Below are 14,393 nucleotides of genomic sequence, written 5' to 3'. Positions count from 1 at the left end.
GATGTACACACTAATGCATTGAGGGGTGGTGCATCAGCTTATTCTTAAATCATTCAGAAAGATATTTGTACTGTACTTCTAACTTTTCCATAAGTTTGTTATTTCTGTAAGTTTCAAATTTTAATTCAGAATTGTTGGCCAGGTGCGGTGGCCCACACCTGTAATCCCAGCGCTTTGGAAGGCTGAGGCGGGTGGATTGCCTGAGCTCAGGAGTTGAGTTCGAGACCACCCTGGGCAACATGGTGAAACCCATCTCTACTAAAATACAAAAAATTAGCGGGGTATGGTGGCACGTGCCTGTAGCCCAGCTACTCCGGAGGCTGAGGCAGGAGAATCGTTTGAACCTGGAGGCAGAGGTTTCAGTGAGCCGAGATTGTGCCACTGCACACCAGCTTAGGCTACTTGGTCTCAAAAAAAAAAAAAAAAAAAAAAAGAATTGTGCTTGTTGAGCAGTTAGGTAGGCCATGGCAATCCCAGCACCCAAACATCTGACATTCTGGAGGGTGGAAATGCGCTGGCTAAGTAAAGGAGGGAGCTTAGCCTGAGCAGCAATTCTGCAAAGCAGCTGCAGGTGGCGCTGGCGAGCTCTCAAGAGCCAGGAGAGCCTCAGGTGGCTGCCGCTCTACAGGAAAGCATCACAAAGGAGACTGGCTGCCCCATTGGTTTCCAAGCGGGGCAGTGGAGAAACACTTGGTTAAATATTTTGTTTAAAAAAGAATTATAGGCCGGGCGTGGTGGCTCACGCCAGTAATCCCAGCACTTTGGGAGGCTGAGACAGGCGGATCAGCTGAGGTCAGGAGTTTGAGACAAGCCTGGCCAATATGGTGAAATCCCATCTCTACTACAAATACTAAAATTAGCCGAGTGTGGTGGTGGGAGCCTGTAATCCCAGCTACTCGGGAGGCTGAGGCAGGAGAATCACTTGAACCCAGGAGGCAGAGGTTGCAGTGAGCTGAGATCGTGCCATTGCACTGCAGCCTGGGTGACGGAGCGAGACTCCTTCTCAAAATAATAATAATAGTAATAATAATAAAATGAAAATTCTGGCAGCAACCCAACTGTCCATCAACAGATGAATTAGCAAGATGAGTTAGCAATTAGCAAGTTTGGTGCATACACATAGTAGACTATTACTCAGCCTTACAAAGGAAGAAATTCTAACACATGTTACAACACGGATGAACGTTGAGGACATGATGCTGAGTGAAATAAGGCTATCACAAAAGGACAAATCCTGTGTGATTTCAGTCATATGACGTTCCTAGAGTCAAATTCATAGAAACAGAAAGTGGAATTGTCAGGGCCAGTGGCCAGAGGAGGAGATGGAGAGTGAGTGTTTAGTGGGGATAGAGTTTTGGTTTTACAAGATGGAAAGAGTTCTGGAGACTGACTGCACAGCAATGTGAGTACACTTAACACTGCTGAACTGTACACTTGGAAATGGTTAGGATGGTAAATTTTATGTTGATGCCACAATAAAAAATTATCCTTTGGCGGCCGGGTGCGGTGGCTCAAGCCTGTAATCCCAGCACTTTGGGAGGCCGAGACGGGCGGATCACGAGGTCAGGAGATGGAGACCATCCTGGCGAACACGGTGAAACCCCGTCTCTACTAAAAAATACAAAAAACTAGCCGGGCGAGGCGGCGGGCGCCTGTAGTCCTAGCTACTCGGGAGGCTGAGGCAGGAGAATGGCGTAAACCCGGGGGGCGGAGCTTGCAGTGAGCTGAGATCCGGCCACTGCACTCTAGCCCGGGCGACAGAGCCAGACTCCGTCTCAAAAAAAAAAAATTATCCTTTGATCCAGTAATCCTAGGTAAAAAGTGGAATTTGATTTTGAGAAATCATTTGAGCTTGAGACAAAGCTTTGGCCAGGCACAGTGGCTCATGCCTGTAATCCCAACACTTTTGAGGCTAAGGCAAGAGTGTTACTTGAGGCCAGGGGTTTGAGACCAGCCTGGGCAATATAGCAAGACCCCATCTTACAAAAAACAACAACAAATAAAAACCCAAAAGAAAGTTTTATACATGAAAACGTTAATTGTAGCATACTTTCTAAAAACAAAAATAGGAGGCCGGGCACGGTGGCTCAAGCCTGTAATCCCAGCACTTTGGGAGGCCAAGATGGGCGGATCACGAGGTCAGGAGATCGAGACCATCCTGGGTAACATGGTGAAACCCCGTCTCTACTAAAATACAAAAAAAAATTAGCCGGGCGAGGTGGCGGGCGCCTGTACTCCCAGCTACTCGGGAGGCTGAGGCAGGAGAATGGTGTGAACCCGGGAGGCGGGGCTTGCAGTGAGCTGAGATCCGGCCACTGCACTCCAGCCTGGGCAACAGAGCCAGACTCCGTCTCAAAAAAAAAAAAAAAAAAACAAAAAAAAAAAAAACAAAAACAAACAAAAAAATAGGAACATACATTCCCAAAAATATGAAGAACAGTACCTTTAACAATGAGCAGACGATGGTGCCCTCATTCCAATAAATTCCTTGCAGCCATTAAAACCTACTGTTTAGGGGCTGGGTGCATTGGTTCAAACCAGTAATCCCAGCATTTTGGGAAGCTGAGGTGAGAAGATCACTTGAGCTCAAGAATACCAGATCAGCCTGGGCACCAGAGTGAGATCCCTGTCTCTGCAAAAAAAACAACAACAAAACAATTAGCTGGGTGTGGTGGCGCATGCGTGTAGTCCCAGCTACTCAGGAGGCTGAGGTGGGAGGGTCACTTGAGCCCAGGAGATCAAGGCTGTAGTAAGCTGTGATCGCGCCACTGCACTCCAGCCTGGGCAACAGAGTGAGACCCTGTCTCAAAACAAAAGGAAACAAAACAACAAAATGACAACAGCAACCAAAAAAATCCCTACTGTTTGGGCCTGGCTTTTGCTTCATGCAGAACTGGTATAAACTCCAGAGAAGTGACTGTGGACTTTACCTCCAGGAACGAGGCATCTGCATCCTGCTCAGAAGACCCTGAACAGAAATCAATGACGGAGCACCATGGGAGGCTGCCGTCTTGGGGCAGGGAATTGAATTCCAAACCAGACGTAATCTCCCATTTGGTGCAGAGCAAGAAGCTAGGATGAAATGAAAGAAAGATTGAGGAGAGATGAAAGAAAGATTGAGGAGGGATGGACCCTGTTGTCTCCATAAGGAAAGGTCAGGAATTACCAAGACCCGTCAGAGATTACCCAGGAAGGACACTGGAGGAAGTGGCACGCTATTGTTTTCCTGCTCCAGTAGTCTGGTTCTTAGTCACAAAGCACAGAAATCCAGCCTAGGTGATTGATTTACAAAAGACTTCTTTCTTTTAAGAGTCCTGGAGGATGATGTTCATAGCTACATAGCCAGAAACCTCCCATATGGCACTGCTGTAAAACCCATAAGAGGTTTTTCAGGTCCCTGCCTGTTTGTGTCAGTTGTCCAATTCCAAGCCTGGGGTGAGAACAGAGTCTCGGAGAGCCCCGGTCAGGTGCCTGCACCCCAGCTATGAGAGAGGCTGGGAAGTGAGAGCTCTGCCTCCCCGCAAAACTGATAAGCTGGGTGGTTTGTCATTTACAGGACGGCAGCTAATTTGTTAAACAGCAAGAAAAAAGAAAAACAGGCTGGGCGTGTGTCTCATGCCTGTAACGTCTACACTTTGGGAGGCTGAGGTGGGAGGATCATTTGAGCCCAGGAGTTCGAGACCATCCTGGGCAATATGGCAAAACCCCGTCTCTACAAAAAATTAGCCAGCTGTGGTGGTGCGTACTCATGGTCCCAGCTACTTGGGAGGCTGAGGCAGGAAGATTGCTTCAGCCCAGGAGTTTAGGATTGCAGTGAGCCTCGAGACCATCCTGGCTAACATGGTGAAACCCCGTCTCTACTAAAAAATACAAAAAATTAGCCAGGCATGGTGGTGGGCGCCTGTAGTCCCAGCTACTCGGGAAGCTGAGGCAGGAGAATGGCGTGAACCTGGGAGGCAGAGCTTGCAGTGAGCTGAGATCGCGCCACTGCACTCCAGCCTGGGCAACGGAGCGAGACTCTGTCTCAAAAAAAAAAAAAAAAAAAAGATTGCAGTGAGCCACAATAGCACCACTGCATTCCAGACTGGGTGACCTGTCTGGATGACCCTGTCTCTCAAAGAAAAAAAGAAAGGTTTCCATTCTGGCAGTCCACCCTTTTGTTTTCCCCATTATTAACTTTACTTCTCCCCCATTATTAGTTTTTACTTCATTTAAATGTGTGTATCTGCTCCCATCTAACCTAACACAACTCTCTCTCTAGCAAAAGCATTTGCAATCTGCAGTCCCTTCCCCAAAGAGGGATCCACCAAAGCCTCATATTGTTATTCCACCTCCAAGTTTAGGATCTTTTGGTGATAGACCTTCTCTAGTGAAAATGTCTTCAAACATAGGAAAAGGCTTTAAATGTTGGGTATCCAAAAAATGATAGGAGCCCTAAAACCAGATCCAGTTACCTGTCCATCATCCGAGACCTCACTTGAGTCATTTTGGGTGCTCCCAACATTAGTGTCATGAAACTAAACACGGGTGATGTGAGCAGTTGTTCACTGATGATTCTAATACTCTCTTGGAATGCATTGTTTCTCTGTTGCGGTGTTTCCTGGTCTTTGTGGCAAAAATAGTATTGCATCATTAAAAGTACGTTACTTTGCCAGGTGCAGTGGCTCACACCTGTAATCCCAGCACTTTGGGAGGTTGAGGTGGGCAGATCACCTGAAATCAGGAGTTCGAGACCAGCCTGGCCAACATGGTGAAACCTCGTCTCTACTAAAAATACAAAAACTAGCTAGGTGTGGTGGCGGGCACCTGTAATCCCAGCTACTCAGGAGGCTGAGGCAGAAGAATCGCTTGAACCCAGGAGGCAGAGGTTGCAGTGAGCTGAGATCGCACCATTGCATTCCAGCCTGGGGGACAACAGTGAGATTCCATCTCAAAAATAAATAAATAATAAAAGTATGTTACTTGAAAGAAACACGCTGCTTGGAGAGATGGAGGGGCCCAGGTTCAATGGGTGGCTACGTGACCGACTAAATGAATTGCTAAGTAGATGAATACATGGATGTGTGTACCCGAGCCTCCCTCGGGTTCAGGACATGGTGGCATTCACACGGCAGAAGATGGGACTGCGTCTCAGTGGGCACTCAGAAGATGGCCAACAAATGGATTCTTATCGACTGCCCCATCTTCTTCATCTGTCTCACCACTGTAGGCAGGCAATGAGTAATGAAATGACAGATTTAATTAGTGGATTCTGTTTTGTGGGGAGAGGACACTGAGGTTTTAAGGAATAGCCAGTTTCCATGAGACCAGGATCATTTCATGAGCATTTATTCATCTGAGGTAGATGAGCAGGCTCAGTCTAGGGGAATAATTGCCAACAAACACTTTTGGGAAGCCTGGGGCCATGGCTCTGCCAGGAATCTGCCTCTCCAGGGCATCATTTGAGTCCTGCCTTCTCAAAGTACTTGTGACAGGCAGACGTGATTGCAGCCACGAACACGATGAACTCGCTGAAGTCCACCTGGGCGTCTCCATTAGCGTCCAGGTCCTTGAGCAGTTTATCCACGGCATCCTTGTCCTTTCCACTCTAGAGGAGAGAGAGGACCAAGGTCAGCAGCGAGGCCCTGTGCAGGCCTCAGCCTCCACCAAGCACCACTGCTGGGCAGGAGCAGGGCACCCACATCTGCATCACCTTTGCTATCATTCAGGCTCAGGGCCAGGGCCAGCTGTGCATAGCAGACACATGGCGTTCCTGGCCTTATCTTGTGAGCTGCCTTCAGCTATCTGGCATGACATGAACTAATTCTGAATGTTATTAGAGCAAATGGGAACTGTGTTGTGCTCTGCGAGAAGGAGTTTCAGTTTTAGTTTTTGCAGGGGGTTGTCTTTGGATTTGTAATGTGCTTTACAGTGATGGCTGTTTTCAGGAAATGCGTCCAGTCCTTGCTCTTATATTTTTGAGCACTGCTAACGTCATGGGCATCCCATCTCGTGCTGGCACTGAACTAGCTGCTTACACAAACATGAACTCCTCAACACCACCAGGCATGGCAGAGGCATCGCCCTGTTACAGATGAAGACGATAAGGCCCAGAGGGCCCAAGGGGCCTGCCCTGAGGTCACACAGGGAGCCAGGGAAAGCCAGGGTTGAGCCCCAGGTGTGGAGCGAGCACGGACCACCCTGAGCCCTGTTATTCCTCTCTGCTTGGGTACCCTGGCTTGGGGTCCCAAGCTCTCAGGTCTTCTTTGAGAAGGCCAGGCCGGCAGGGCTCTCAGAGCCTGCCCATGTGATGGCAAAGCATTCTCACTATGGGACCAAGCGGGACCAGGATGCAGATCTGAACAGCAGCAGCAGGGGGTGCTGATGACCCAGCCCTGGGCCAGAGAGCCGTGTGTCCAGGTGGAAAAAAACAATTAAAATTGGTAGACACAGATCGTCTGACCAAGACACAACTGTGTGCATGAAAACCTTAGTGACAGCATGGTTTTTTAATAGCAAAAGTAAGGCAGGGAAGTATAAATTCAATAGCAAACAAATAGTGGTTTGGCCACGTCACAATACCCTGCGGCCATTTCAAGTGATGTTTACGAAGTTTGTAGCCAGTCACCTCGTATTTACAAAGCTCCAACTGTGGGGCCTGGGCTGGACATGGAGGAGATAAGGCCACAAGGCCAGCCCAGCCCTGCCCTCAGGCAGACATTGTTCTCTGACTCCGACTCCAGCTTTGCTAGGCTTCAGCAGCATCTGGAGGCAGGGCTGAGAAGGACACCCGGGGCCTCCCTGAGGTGATTCTTTTTTTTTTTTTTTTTTTTTTTTTTGAGACGGAGTCTCGCTCTGTCGCCCAGGCTGGAGTGCAGTGGCGCGATCTCGGCTCACTGCAAGCTCAATGCCCGGCTAATTTTTTGTATTTTTAGTAGAGACGGGATTTCACCGTGTTAGCCAGGATGGTCTCGATCTCCTGACCTCGTGATCCGCCCGTCTCGGCCTCCCAAAGTGCTGGGATTACAGGTGTGAGCCACCGCGCCTGGGATCCCTGAGGTGATTCTAATGTAACACAAGTTTGAGGACCCCCAGCTTAGCCATTGCTTCTCAAAGTGTGTTCCCAGGACACCTGCGCTTCCCCACACCCCGGTGTCTTGGATCAAAGTCCTCATGGGTTCAATTCTCATCCTTTGATGATTATCAGAACACCCCGAGCCCCAAGCCCAAGTTCCCAGGATGGGGCTGGGGTGTTTAATGAACATCAGAGTTTGAGATTTTATGCTGTAATGTTAAGCTCACAAAGAAATGAAACTGCATATAAATCCCACTCACAGCAACGTTCACATGGGGAAAAGACTGGAAGGGAGAGGAAGAGTCTGTATTCCAGGGGGGATTTCTTCCCTCCATATTTATCTGTTTTTACATTTTCTACCAAAAACAGAACTTTATTTTTAAAAGATATCTTTACAGAATTTACATTTAGAAAATAGAATGAGGCCAAGTGTTGGGGCTCACGCCTGTAATCACAGCACTTTGAGATGCCGAGGTGGATGCATTGCCTAAGCCCAGGAGTTTCAGACCAGCCTGGGCAACATGGTGAGACCTTGTCTCTAAAAAAAAAATACAAAAATTAGCCGGCTGTGGTGACATGCACCTGTAGTCCCAGCTACTTGGGAGGCTGAGGTGGGAGGATCACCTGAGCCCAGGGAGGCAGAGGCTGTGGTGAGCCGTGATCCTGCCACTGCACTCCAGCCTGGGCGACAGAGTGACAGCTTGTCAAAAAAAAAAGAAAGAAAGAAAGAAAAGAAAAGAAAAGCAGCAATGTTCCGAAGTGTTTCATGTCTTTGAAGTGATTCTAGGGCTGAAAATGTCAGGCTTTCATTTTCGATTATCAGCAGCCATGTGGGTCAGCCCCTTAGATGGTAGGTTGGCAGAATCTGGTGGGGCCCGAAGGGGAGGGGAAGGAAGGAAGGAAGTGGGGGAGTGAGAAAGAAGGAGAGGACAGGGGTCAAAGAGAAGGGGAAACGGAGAGGGGAAGGCTTCTGTTCAGCCCAGACGGAGGCTGCCCCAGGTGGAAGGAAGCTGGTCCTGGCCGCCCCAAGGGGCCTTCTGTGAGGCTCAGGCCAGTGGCTTCTCCCTGGCAGGGAGCCCAAGGGAGGTCCGCAGCTCTGCGCAGACAGGTGCCAGGATGGAGCCTCCTCCTGTCCTTCCTGCCGGCCCCACTAATCCCCCCCCCCCCCCCCCCCCCCCCCCCCCCCCCCCCCCCCCCCCCCCCCCCCCCCCCCCCCCCCCCCCCCCCCCCCCCCCCCCCCCCCCCCCCCCCCCCCCCCCCCCCCCCCCCCCCCCCCCCCCCCCCCCCCCCCCCCCCCCCCCCCCCCCCCCCCCCCCCCCCCCCCCCCCCCCCCCCCCCCCCCCCCCCCCCCCCCCCCCCCCCCCCCCCCCCCCCCCCCCCCCCCCCCCCCCCCCCCCCCCCCCCCCCCCCCCCCCCCCCCCCCCCCCCCCCCCCCCCCCCCCCCCCCCCCCCCCCCCCCCCCCCCCCCCCCCCCCCCCCCCCCCCCCCCCCCCCCCCCCCCCCCCCCCCCCCCCCCCCCCCCCCCCCCCCCCCCCCCCCCCCCCCCCCCCCCCCCCCCCCCCCCCCCCCCCCCCCCCCCCCCCCCCCCCCCCCCCCCCCCCCCCCCCCCCCCCCCCCCCCCCCCCCCCCCCCCCCCCCCCCCCCCCCCCCCCCCCCCCCCCCCCCCCCCCCCCCCCCCCCCCCCCCCCCCCCCCCCCCCCCCCCCCCCCCCCCCCCCCCCCCCCCCCCCCCCCCCCCCCCCCCCCCCCCCCCCCCCCCCCCCCCCCCCCCCCCCCCCCCCCCCCCCCCCCCCCCCCCCCCCCCCCCCCCCCCCCCCCCCCCCCCCCCCCCCCCCCCCCCCCCCCCCCCCCCCCCCCCCCCCCCCCCCCCCCCCCCCCCCCCCCCCCCCCCCCCCCCCCCCCCCCCCCCCCCCCCCCCCCCCCCCCCCCCCCCCCCCCCCCCCCCCCCCCCCCCCCCCCCCCCCCCCCCCCCCCCCCCCCCCCCCCCCCCCCCCCCCCCCCCCCCCCCCCCCCCCCCCCCCCCCCCCCCCCCCCCCCCCCCCCCCCCCCCCCCCCCCCCCCCCCCCCCCCCCCCCCCCCCCCCCCCCCCCCCCCCCCCCCCCCCCCCCCCCCCCCCCCCCCCCCCCCCCCCCCCCCCCCCCCCCCCCCCCCCCCCCCCCCCCCCCCCCCCCCCCCCCCCCCCCCCCCCCCCCCCCCCCCCCCCCCCCCCCCCCCCCCCCCCCCCCCCCCCCCCCCCCCCCCCCCCCCCCCCCCCCCCCCCCCCCCCCCCCCCCCCCCCCCCCCCCCCCCCCCCCCCCCCCCCCCCCCCCCCCCCCCCCCCCCCCCCCCCCCCCCCCCCCCCCCCCCCCCCCCCCCCCCCCCCCCCCCCCCCCCCCCCCCCCCCCCCCCCCCCCCCCCCCCCCCCCCCCCCCCCCCCCCCCCCCCCCCCCCCCCCCCCCCCCCCCCCCCCCCCCCCCCCCCCCCCCCCCCCCCCCCCCCCCCCCCCCCCCCCCCCCCCCCCCCCCCCCCCCCCCCCCCCCCCCCCCCCCCCCCCCCCCCCCCCCCCCCCCCCCCCCCCCCCCCCCCCCCCCCCCCCCCCCCCCCCCCCCCCCCCCCCCCCCCCCCCCCCCCCCCCCCCCCCCCCCCCCCCCCCCCCCCCCCCCCCCCCCCCCCCCCCCCCCCCCCCCCCCCCCCCCCCCCCCCCCCCCCCCCCCCCCCCCCCCCCCCCCCCCCCCCCCCCCCCCCCCCCCCCCCCCCCCCCCCCCCCCCCCCCCCCCCCCCCCCCCCCCCCCCCCCCCCCCCCCCCCCCCCCCCCCCCCCCCCCCCCCCCCCCCCCCCCCCCCCCCCCCCCCCCCCCCCCCCCCCCCCCCCCCCCCCCCCCCCCCCCCCCCCCCCCCCCCCCCCCCCCCCCCCCCCCCCCCCCCCCCCCCCCCCCCCCCCCCCCCCCCCCCCCCCCCCCCCCCCCCCCCCCCCCCCCCCCCCCCCCCCCCCCCCCCCCCCCCCCCCCCCCCCCCCCCCCCCCCCCCCCCCCCCCCCCCCCCCCCCCCCCCCCCCCCCCCCCCCCCCCCCCCCCCCCCCCCCCCCCCCCCCCCCCCCCCCCCCCCCCCCCCCCCCCCCCCCCCCCCCCCCCCCCCCCCCCCCCCCCCCCCCCCCCCCCCCCCCCCCCCCCCCCCCCCCCCCCCCCCCCCCCCCCCCCCCCCCCCCCCCCCCCCCCCCCCCCCCCCCCCCCCCCCCCCCCCCCCCCCCCCCCCCCCCCCCCCCCCCCCCCCCCCCCCCCCCCCCCCCCCCCCCCCCCCCCCCCCCCCCCCCCCCCCCCCCCCCCCCCCCCCCCCCCCCCCCCCCCCCCCCCCCCCCCCCCCCCCCCCCCCCCCCCCCCCCCCCCCCCCCCCCCCCCCCCCCCCCCCCCCCCCCCCCCCCCCCCCCCCCCCCCCCCCCCCCCCCCCCCCCCCCCCCCCCCCCCCCCCCCCCCCCCCCCCCCCCCCCCCCCCCCCCCCCCCCCCCCCCCCCCCCCCCCCCCCCCCCCCCCCCCCCCCCCCCCCCCCCCCCCCCCCCCCCCCCCCCCCCCCCCCCCCCCCCCCCCCCCCCCCCCCCCCCCCCCCCCCCCCCCCCCCCCCCCCCCCCCCCCCCCCCCCCCCCCCCCCCCCCCCCCCCCCCCCCCCCCCCCCCCCCCCCCCCCCCCCCCCCCCCCCCCCCCCCCCCCCCCCCCCCCCCCCCCCCCCCCCCCCCCCCCCCCCCCCCCCCCCCCCCCCCCCCCCCCCCCCCCCCCCCCCCCCCCCCCCCCCCCCCCCCCCCCCCCCCCCCCCCCCCCCCCCCCCCCCCCCCCCCCCCCCCCCCCCCCCCCCCCCCCCCCCCCCCCCCCCCCCCCCCCACCCCCCCCCCCCCCCCCACCCCCCCCCCCCCCCCCCCCCCCCCCCCCCCCCCCCCCCCCCCCCCCCCCCCCCCCCCCCCCCCCCCCCCCCCCCCCCCCCCCCCCCCCCCCCCCCCCCCCCCCCCCCCCCCCCCCCCCCCCCCCCCCCCCCCCCCCCCCCCCCCCCCCCCCCCCCCCCCCCCCCCCCCCCCCCCCCCCCCCCCCCCCCCCCCCCCCCCCCCCCCCCCCCCCCCCCCCCCCCCCCCCCCCCCCCCCCCCCCCCCCCCCCCCCCCCCCCCCCCCCCCCCCCCCCCCCCCCCCCCCCCCCCCCCCCCCCCCCCCCCCCCCCCCCCCCCCCCCCCCCCCCCCCCCCCCCCCCCCCCCCCCCCCCCCCCCCCCCCCCCCCCCCCCCCCCCCCCCCCCCCCCCCCCCCCCCCCCCCCCCCCCCCCCCCCCCCCCCCCCCCCCCCCCCCCCCCCCCCCCCCCCCCCCCCCCCCCCCCCCCCCCCCCCCCCCCCCCCCCCCCCCCCCCCCCCCCCCCCCCCCCCCCCCCCCCCCCCCCCCCCCCCCCCCCCCCCCCCCCCCCCCCCCCCCCCCCCCCCCCCCCCCCCCCCCCCCCCCCCCCCCCCCCCCCCCCCCCCCCCCCCCCCCCCCCCCCCCCCCCCCCCCCCCCCCCCCCCCCCCCCCCCCCCCCCCCCCCCCCCCCCCCCCCCCCCCCCCCCCCCCCCCCCCCCCCCCCCCCCCCCCCCCCCCCCCCCCCCCCCCCCCCCCCCCCCCCCCCCCCCCCCCCCCCCCCCCCCCCCCCCCCCCCCCCCCCCCCCCCCCCCCCCCCCCCCCCCCCCCCCCCCCCCCCCCCCCCCCCCCCCCCCCCCCCCCCCCCCCCCCCCCCCCCCCCCCCCCCCCCCCCCCCCCCCCCCCCCCCCCCCCCCCCCCCCCCCCCCCCCCCCCCCCCCCCCCCCCCCCCCCCCCCCCCCCCCCCCCCCCCCCCCCCCCCCCCCCCCCCCCCCCCCCCCCCCCCCCCCCCCCCCCCCCCCCCCCCCCCCCCCCCCCCCCCCCCCCCCCCCCCCCCCCCCCCCCCCCCCCCCCCCCCCCCCCCCCCCACCCCCCCCCCCCCCCCCCCCCCCCCCCCCCCCCCCCCCCCCCCCCCCCCCCCCCCCCCCCCCCCCCCCCCCCCCCCCCCCCCCCCCCCCCCCCCCCCCCCCCCCCCCCCCCCCCCCCCCCCCCCCCCCCCCCCCCCCCCCCCCCCCCCCCCCCCCCCCCCCCCCCCCCCCCCCCCCCCCCCCCCCCCCCCCCCCCCCCCCCCACCAGGCAACAAGGGGCCTGGGGATGGGAGCAGGGAAGGCGGACAAGTGGGAGGTGGAGCTGGGGTGTTTATGGCCGGCAGCCTTGGAGGACAGCCCCGAAGGTTCGAGGGCTTGGCAAACTTGCAAACGGCGGCCCTGGATTGCATTCCGCCCCTGCCCCCACTGCACAGGTTTGAGCCCCACTCTCCCACCAGGCCTGTCACAAATACACTGGGGTCAACTCCATGTTTCAAGGATCAAGCTGACCATACCCTCTCCCTGCTCAGATGCTCCGGCGTCCCCTGCCTTGATGCCAAGGTGGGTCCGTTCCTTGGCTGGGCTTCTAGGGCATTTCAGGATCTGTCCCTCTTGCCTCTGAGCCCCTTGACTGCCGACCCGACCCCACCCCACCGCAGCTCTCGGCCCTCTGCCTGCCACGCCTTCCCCTTCTTCCCCAGGCCCTGCTGAGTCCAGCACTGCTGGCCTGGGCTCACCTGCAGGAAGCCGGGTAGCTCCTTCTCCATCAGCACCTTGAGCTCCCCCTTGGTCAGGGTCTGCGTGCTGCCCTCGCTGCCTGAATATCGGGAAAAGACGTCTATGATCATGCCCATGGCTGTCTCCAGTTCCGTCATGGTGCTGGATTCAGACAAACCTTCCTCCTGGGGGCTGGAAGGGCCGAGAAAATGTCGCACTGGCATCCTCTTGTGCTTTATAAGGCAACCTCATATTGACACAGAGGGTGGGACAGTGGGGTTGGGACATTCAGGAAGTCCTGCCCCTCCCCATTCATGTGCTCAGTTCTGATGAAATGCATCGTTGTGATGACCTTTCTGGAAACTTTCTCCCAGCCAAGGCCCATGGTGTGGGCTGCCTCCAGGCGTCCGCATTTTACAATGTTCACCTGTGTCTCGGGGCCATCACTGAGCCACCGTGGTGTCCTCATCCCTGGCCCTCCCTGGGTAAGCGGCCACGGGGTGAGTGTGTGAGGAGTGAGTGGTGACTCCGTGGCCCTTTGTGTCAACATCAGAGTGTTCTGGCACCAGCGTGCTGACACGAGGAGACGTCTGAGAGTGAATTCACACTGGGCGTGTGTGTGAACACGGATCTGCCCCGTCACCCCTTTCTTAGAACACCCTGTGTCCTTCAGAGGCCCAGCTTCCACCTCAATCGCGCTGGCCCCTCCCCTGTGGGGCCAAATGGAAAACTCCCCTTCGTCCTCTGGGAGTTCGCTGAAAATCAGCGGGCAAAAGGCAGATGAATAGGAGAAGAGCATAACAGATGTATTTGATGGTTGCTTATGTGGCACAGCAGCCTTCAAGATGAAGACCCAAGGATCTGGGGGAAACTGTCAATGTTTACAAACATAAACACAGTTCAGCAAAGTATGGAAATATGATTGGACACAAAAGTAAGGCCGGACGCTCATAAACCAAGAGGAAAACCCGGCCGGACTGTCGTAGACCAGGAGGAGAACTCGGCAGGGCCTGTCGGGTCAGATTCCCTGCGGCCTCTCTGAGCAGCTCTCCTTCCTTCTAGGTGTGGGGTAGGCCCCTCTCTGGAATGGGGCTCTTATGACCTCCAGTCAAATAAAGCAGGCCAGAGGGTTTCTTTAGGCTGGTTTCTACACAGAAAGGGGAGGGAGTGGAGAACTGGAGTCATATTTCTGGGTTTTACGGCAGGGTTTGGGGAAGCCTCTCAGAGGAGAAGGAGGGGTTGGAGACAGGAGGGTGGGAGCAGGACAGAGAAACTTTTGCTTCTGAGGTTTACACGTTGGGGTGTTATTTTTTGAGCCCTGGCACTTACCAAACCCAGAGCAGTCACAGGGCTTAGACAGCACGAAGGCTCCTGGGACCTTGGGGCAGAGTCAGGGACTCTGGTCTCAGGCACGGTAGCACCCCTCCCCATCTCTATAGTGGAGGCACTCAGAGGGCCTGTGCATGGGAGGCTGAGAGAGTCCTGGAGAGCGCGGAGGTAAGGAGCATGGAGGTAGGGGCCTGTGTTCACATCCTGCCCCAGTCAAAGTAGGCCCACACTCAAAGGCCTCTCTCTCGGTAGAGATCTTCCAGAGGGTCAGCCTCCAGCAAGTTCCCTAACCTCTCCCAACACAGCCCCCACCAGCACATGGGCCAGGACTGTGCCCGCGGGGCTGTGGCTCCACACAGAAAACCCTTGGTGCACACGGGAGCAGCAGGTCTCACAAGAGCCGGCTTTCTCAGAACACACTGCCCCTGC

General features: G+C 64.3%; 2 protein-coding genes across 2 annotated transcripts in view; one reads left to right on the top strand and one right to left on the bottom strand.

Annotated features, from left to right (window-relative positions):
- The window catches only part of PPP2R2C (protein phosphatase 2 regulatory subunit Bgamma), an 873,451-nt gene that overhangs the window by 489,944 nt on the left and 369,114 nt on the right, over positions 1-14,393 (top strand). The window lies entirely within an intron of this gene.
- S100P (S100 calcium binding protein P) lies at positions 5,313-12,890 on the bottom strand. The gene is made up of 2 exons (XM_050792235.1): positions 12,656-12,890; positions 5,313-5,587 (listed from the first exon to the last, which is right to left on the bottom strand). Exons 1-2 carry the CDS (start codon positions 12,857-12,859, stop codon positions 5,438-5,440), a joined length of 354 nt encoding a protein of 117 aa, XP_050648192.1. The 5' UTR covers positions 12,860-12,890; the 3' UTR covers positions 5,313-5,437.

The sequence above is a fragment of the Macaca thibetana genome, chromosome 5, assembly GCF_024542745.1.
Source record: "Macaca thibetana thibetana isolate TM-01 chromosome 5, ASM2454274v1, whole genome shotgun sequence".
Taxonomy (NCBI): domain Eukaryota; kingdom Metazoa; phylum Chordata; class Mammalia; order Primates; family Cercopithecidae; genus Macaca; species Macaca thibetana.
Note: the sequence above shows the minus strand (reverse complement) of the source record. Positions and strands in the feature narration are given on the sequence as shown.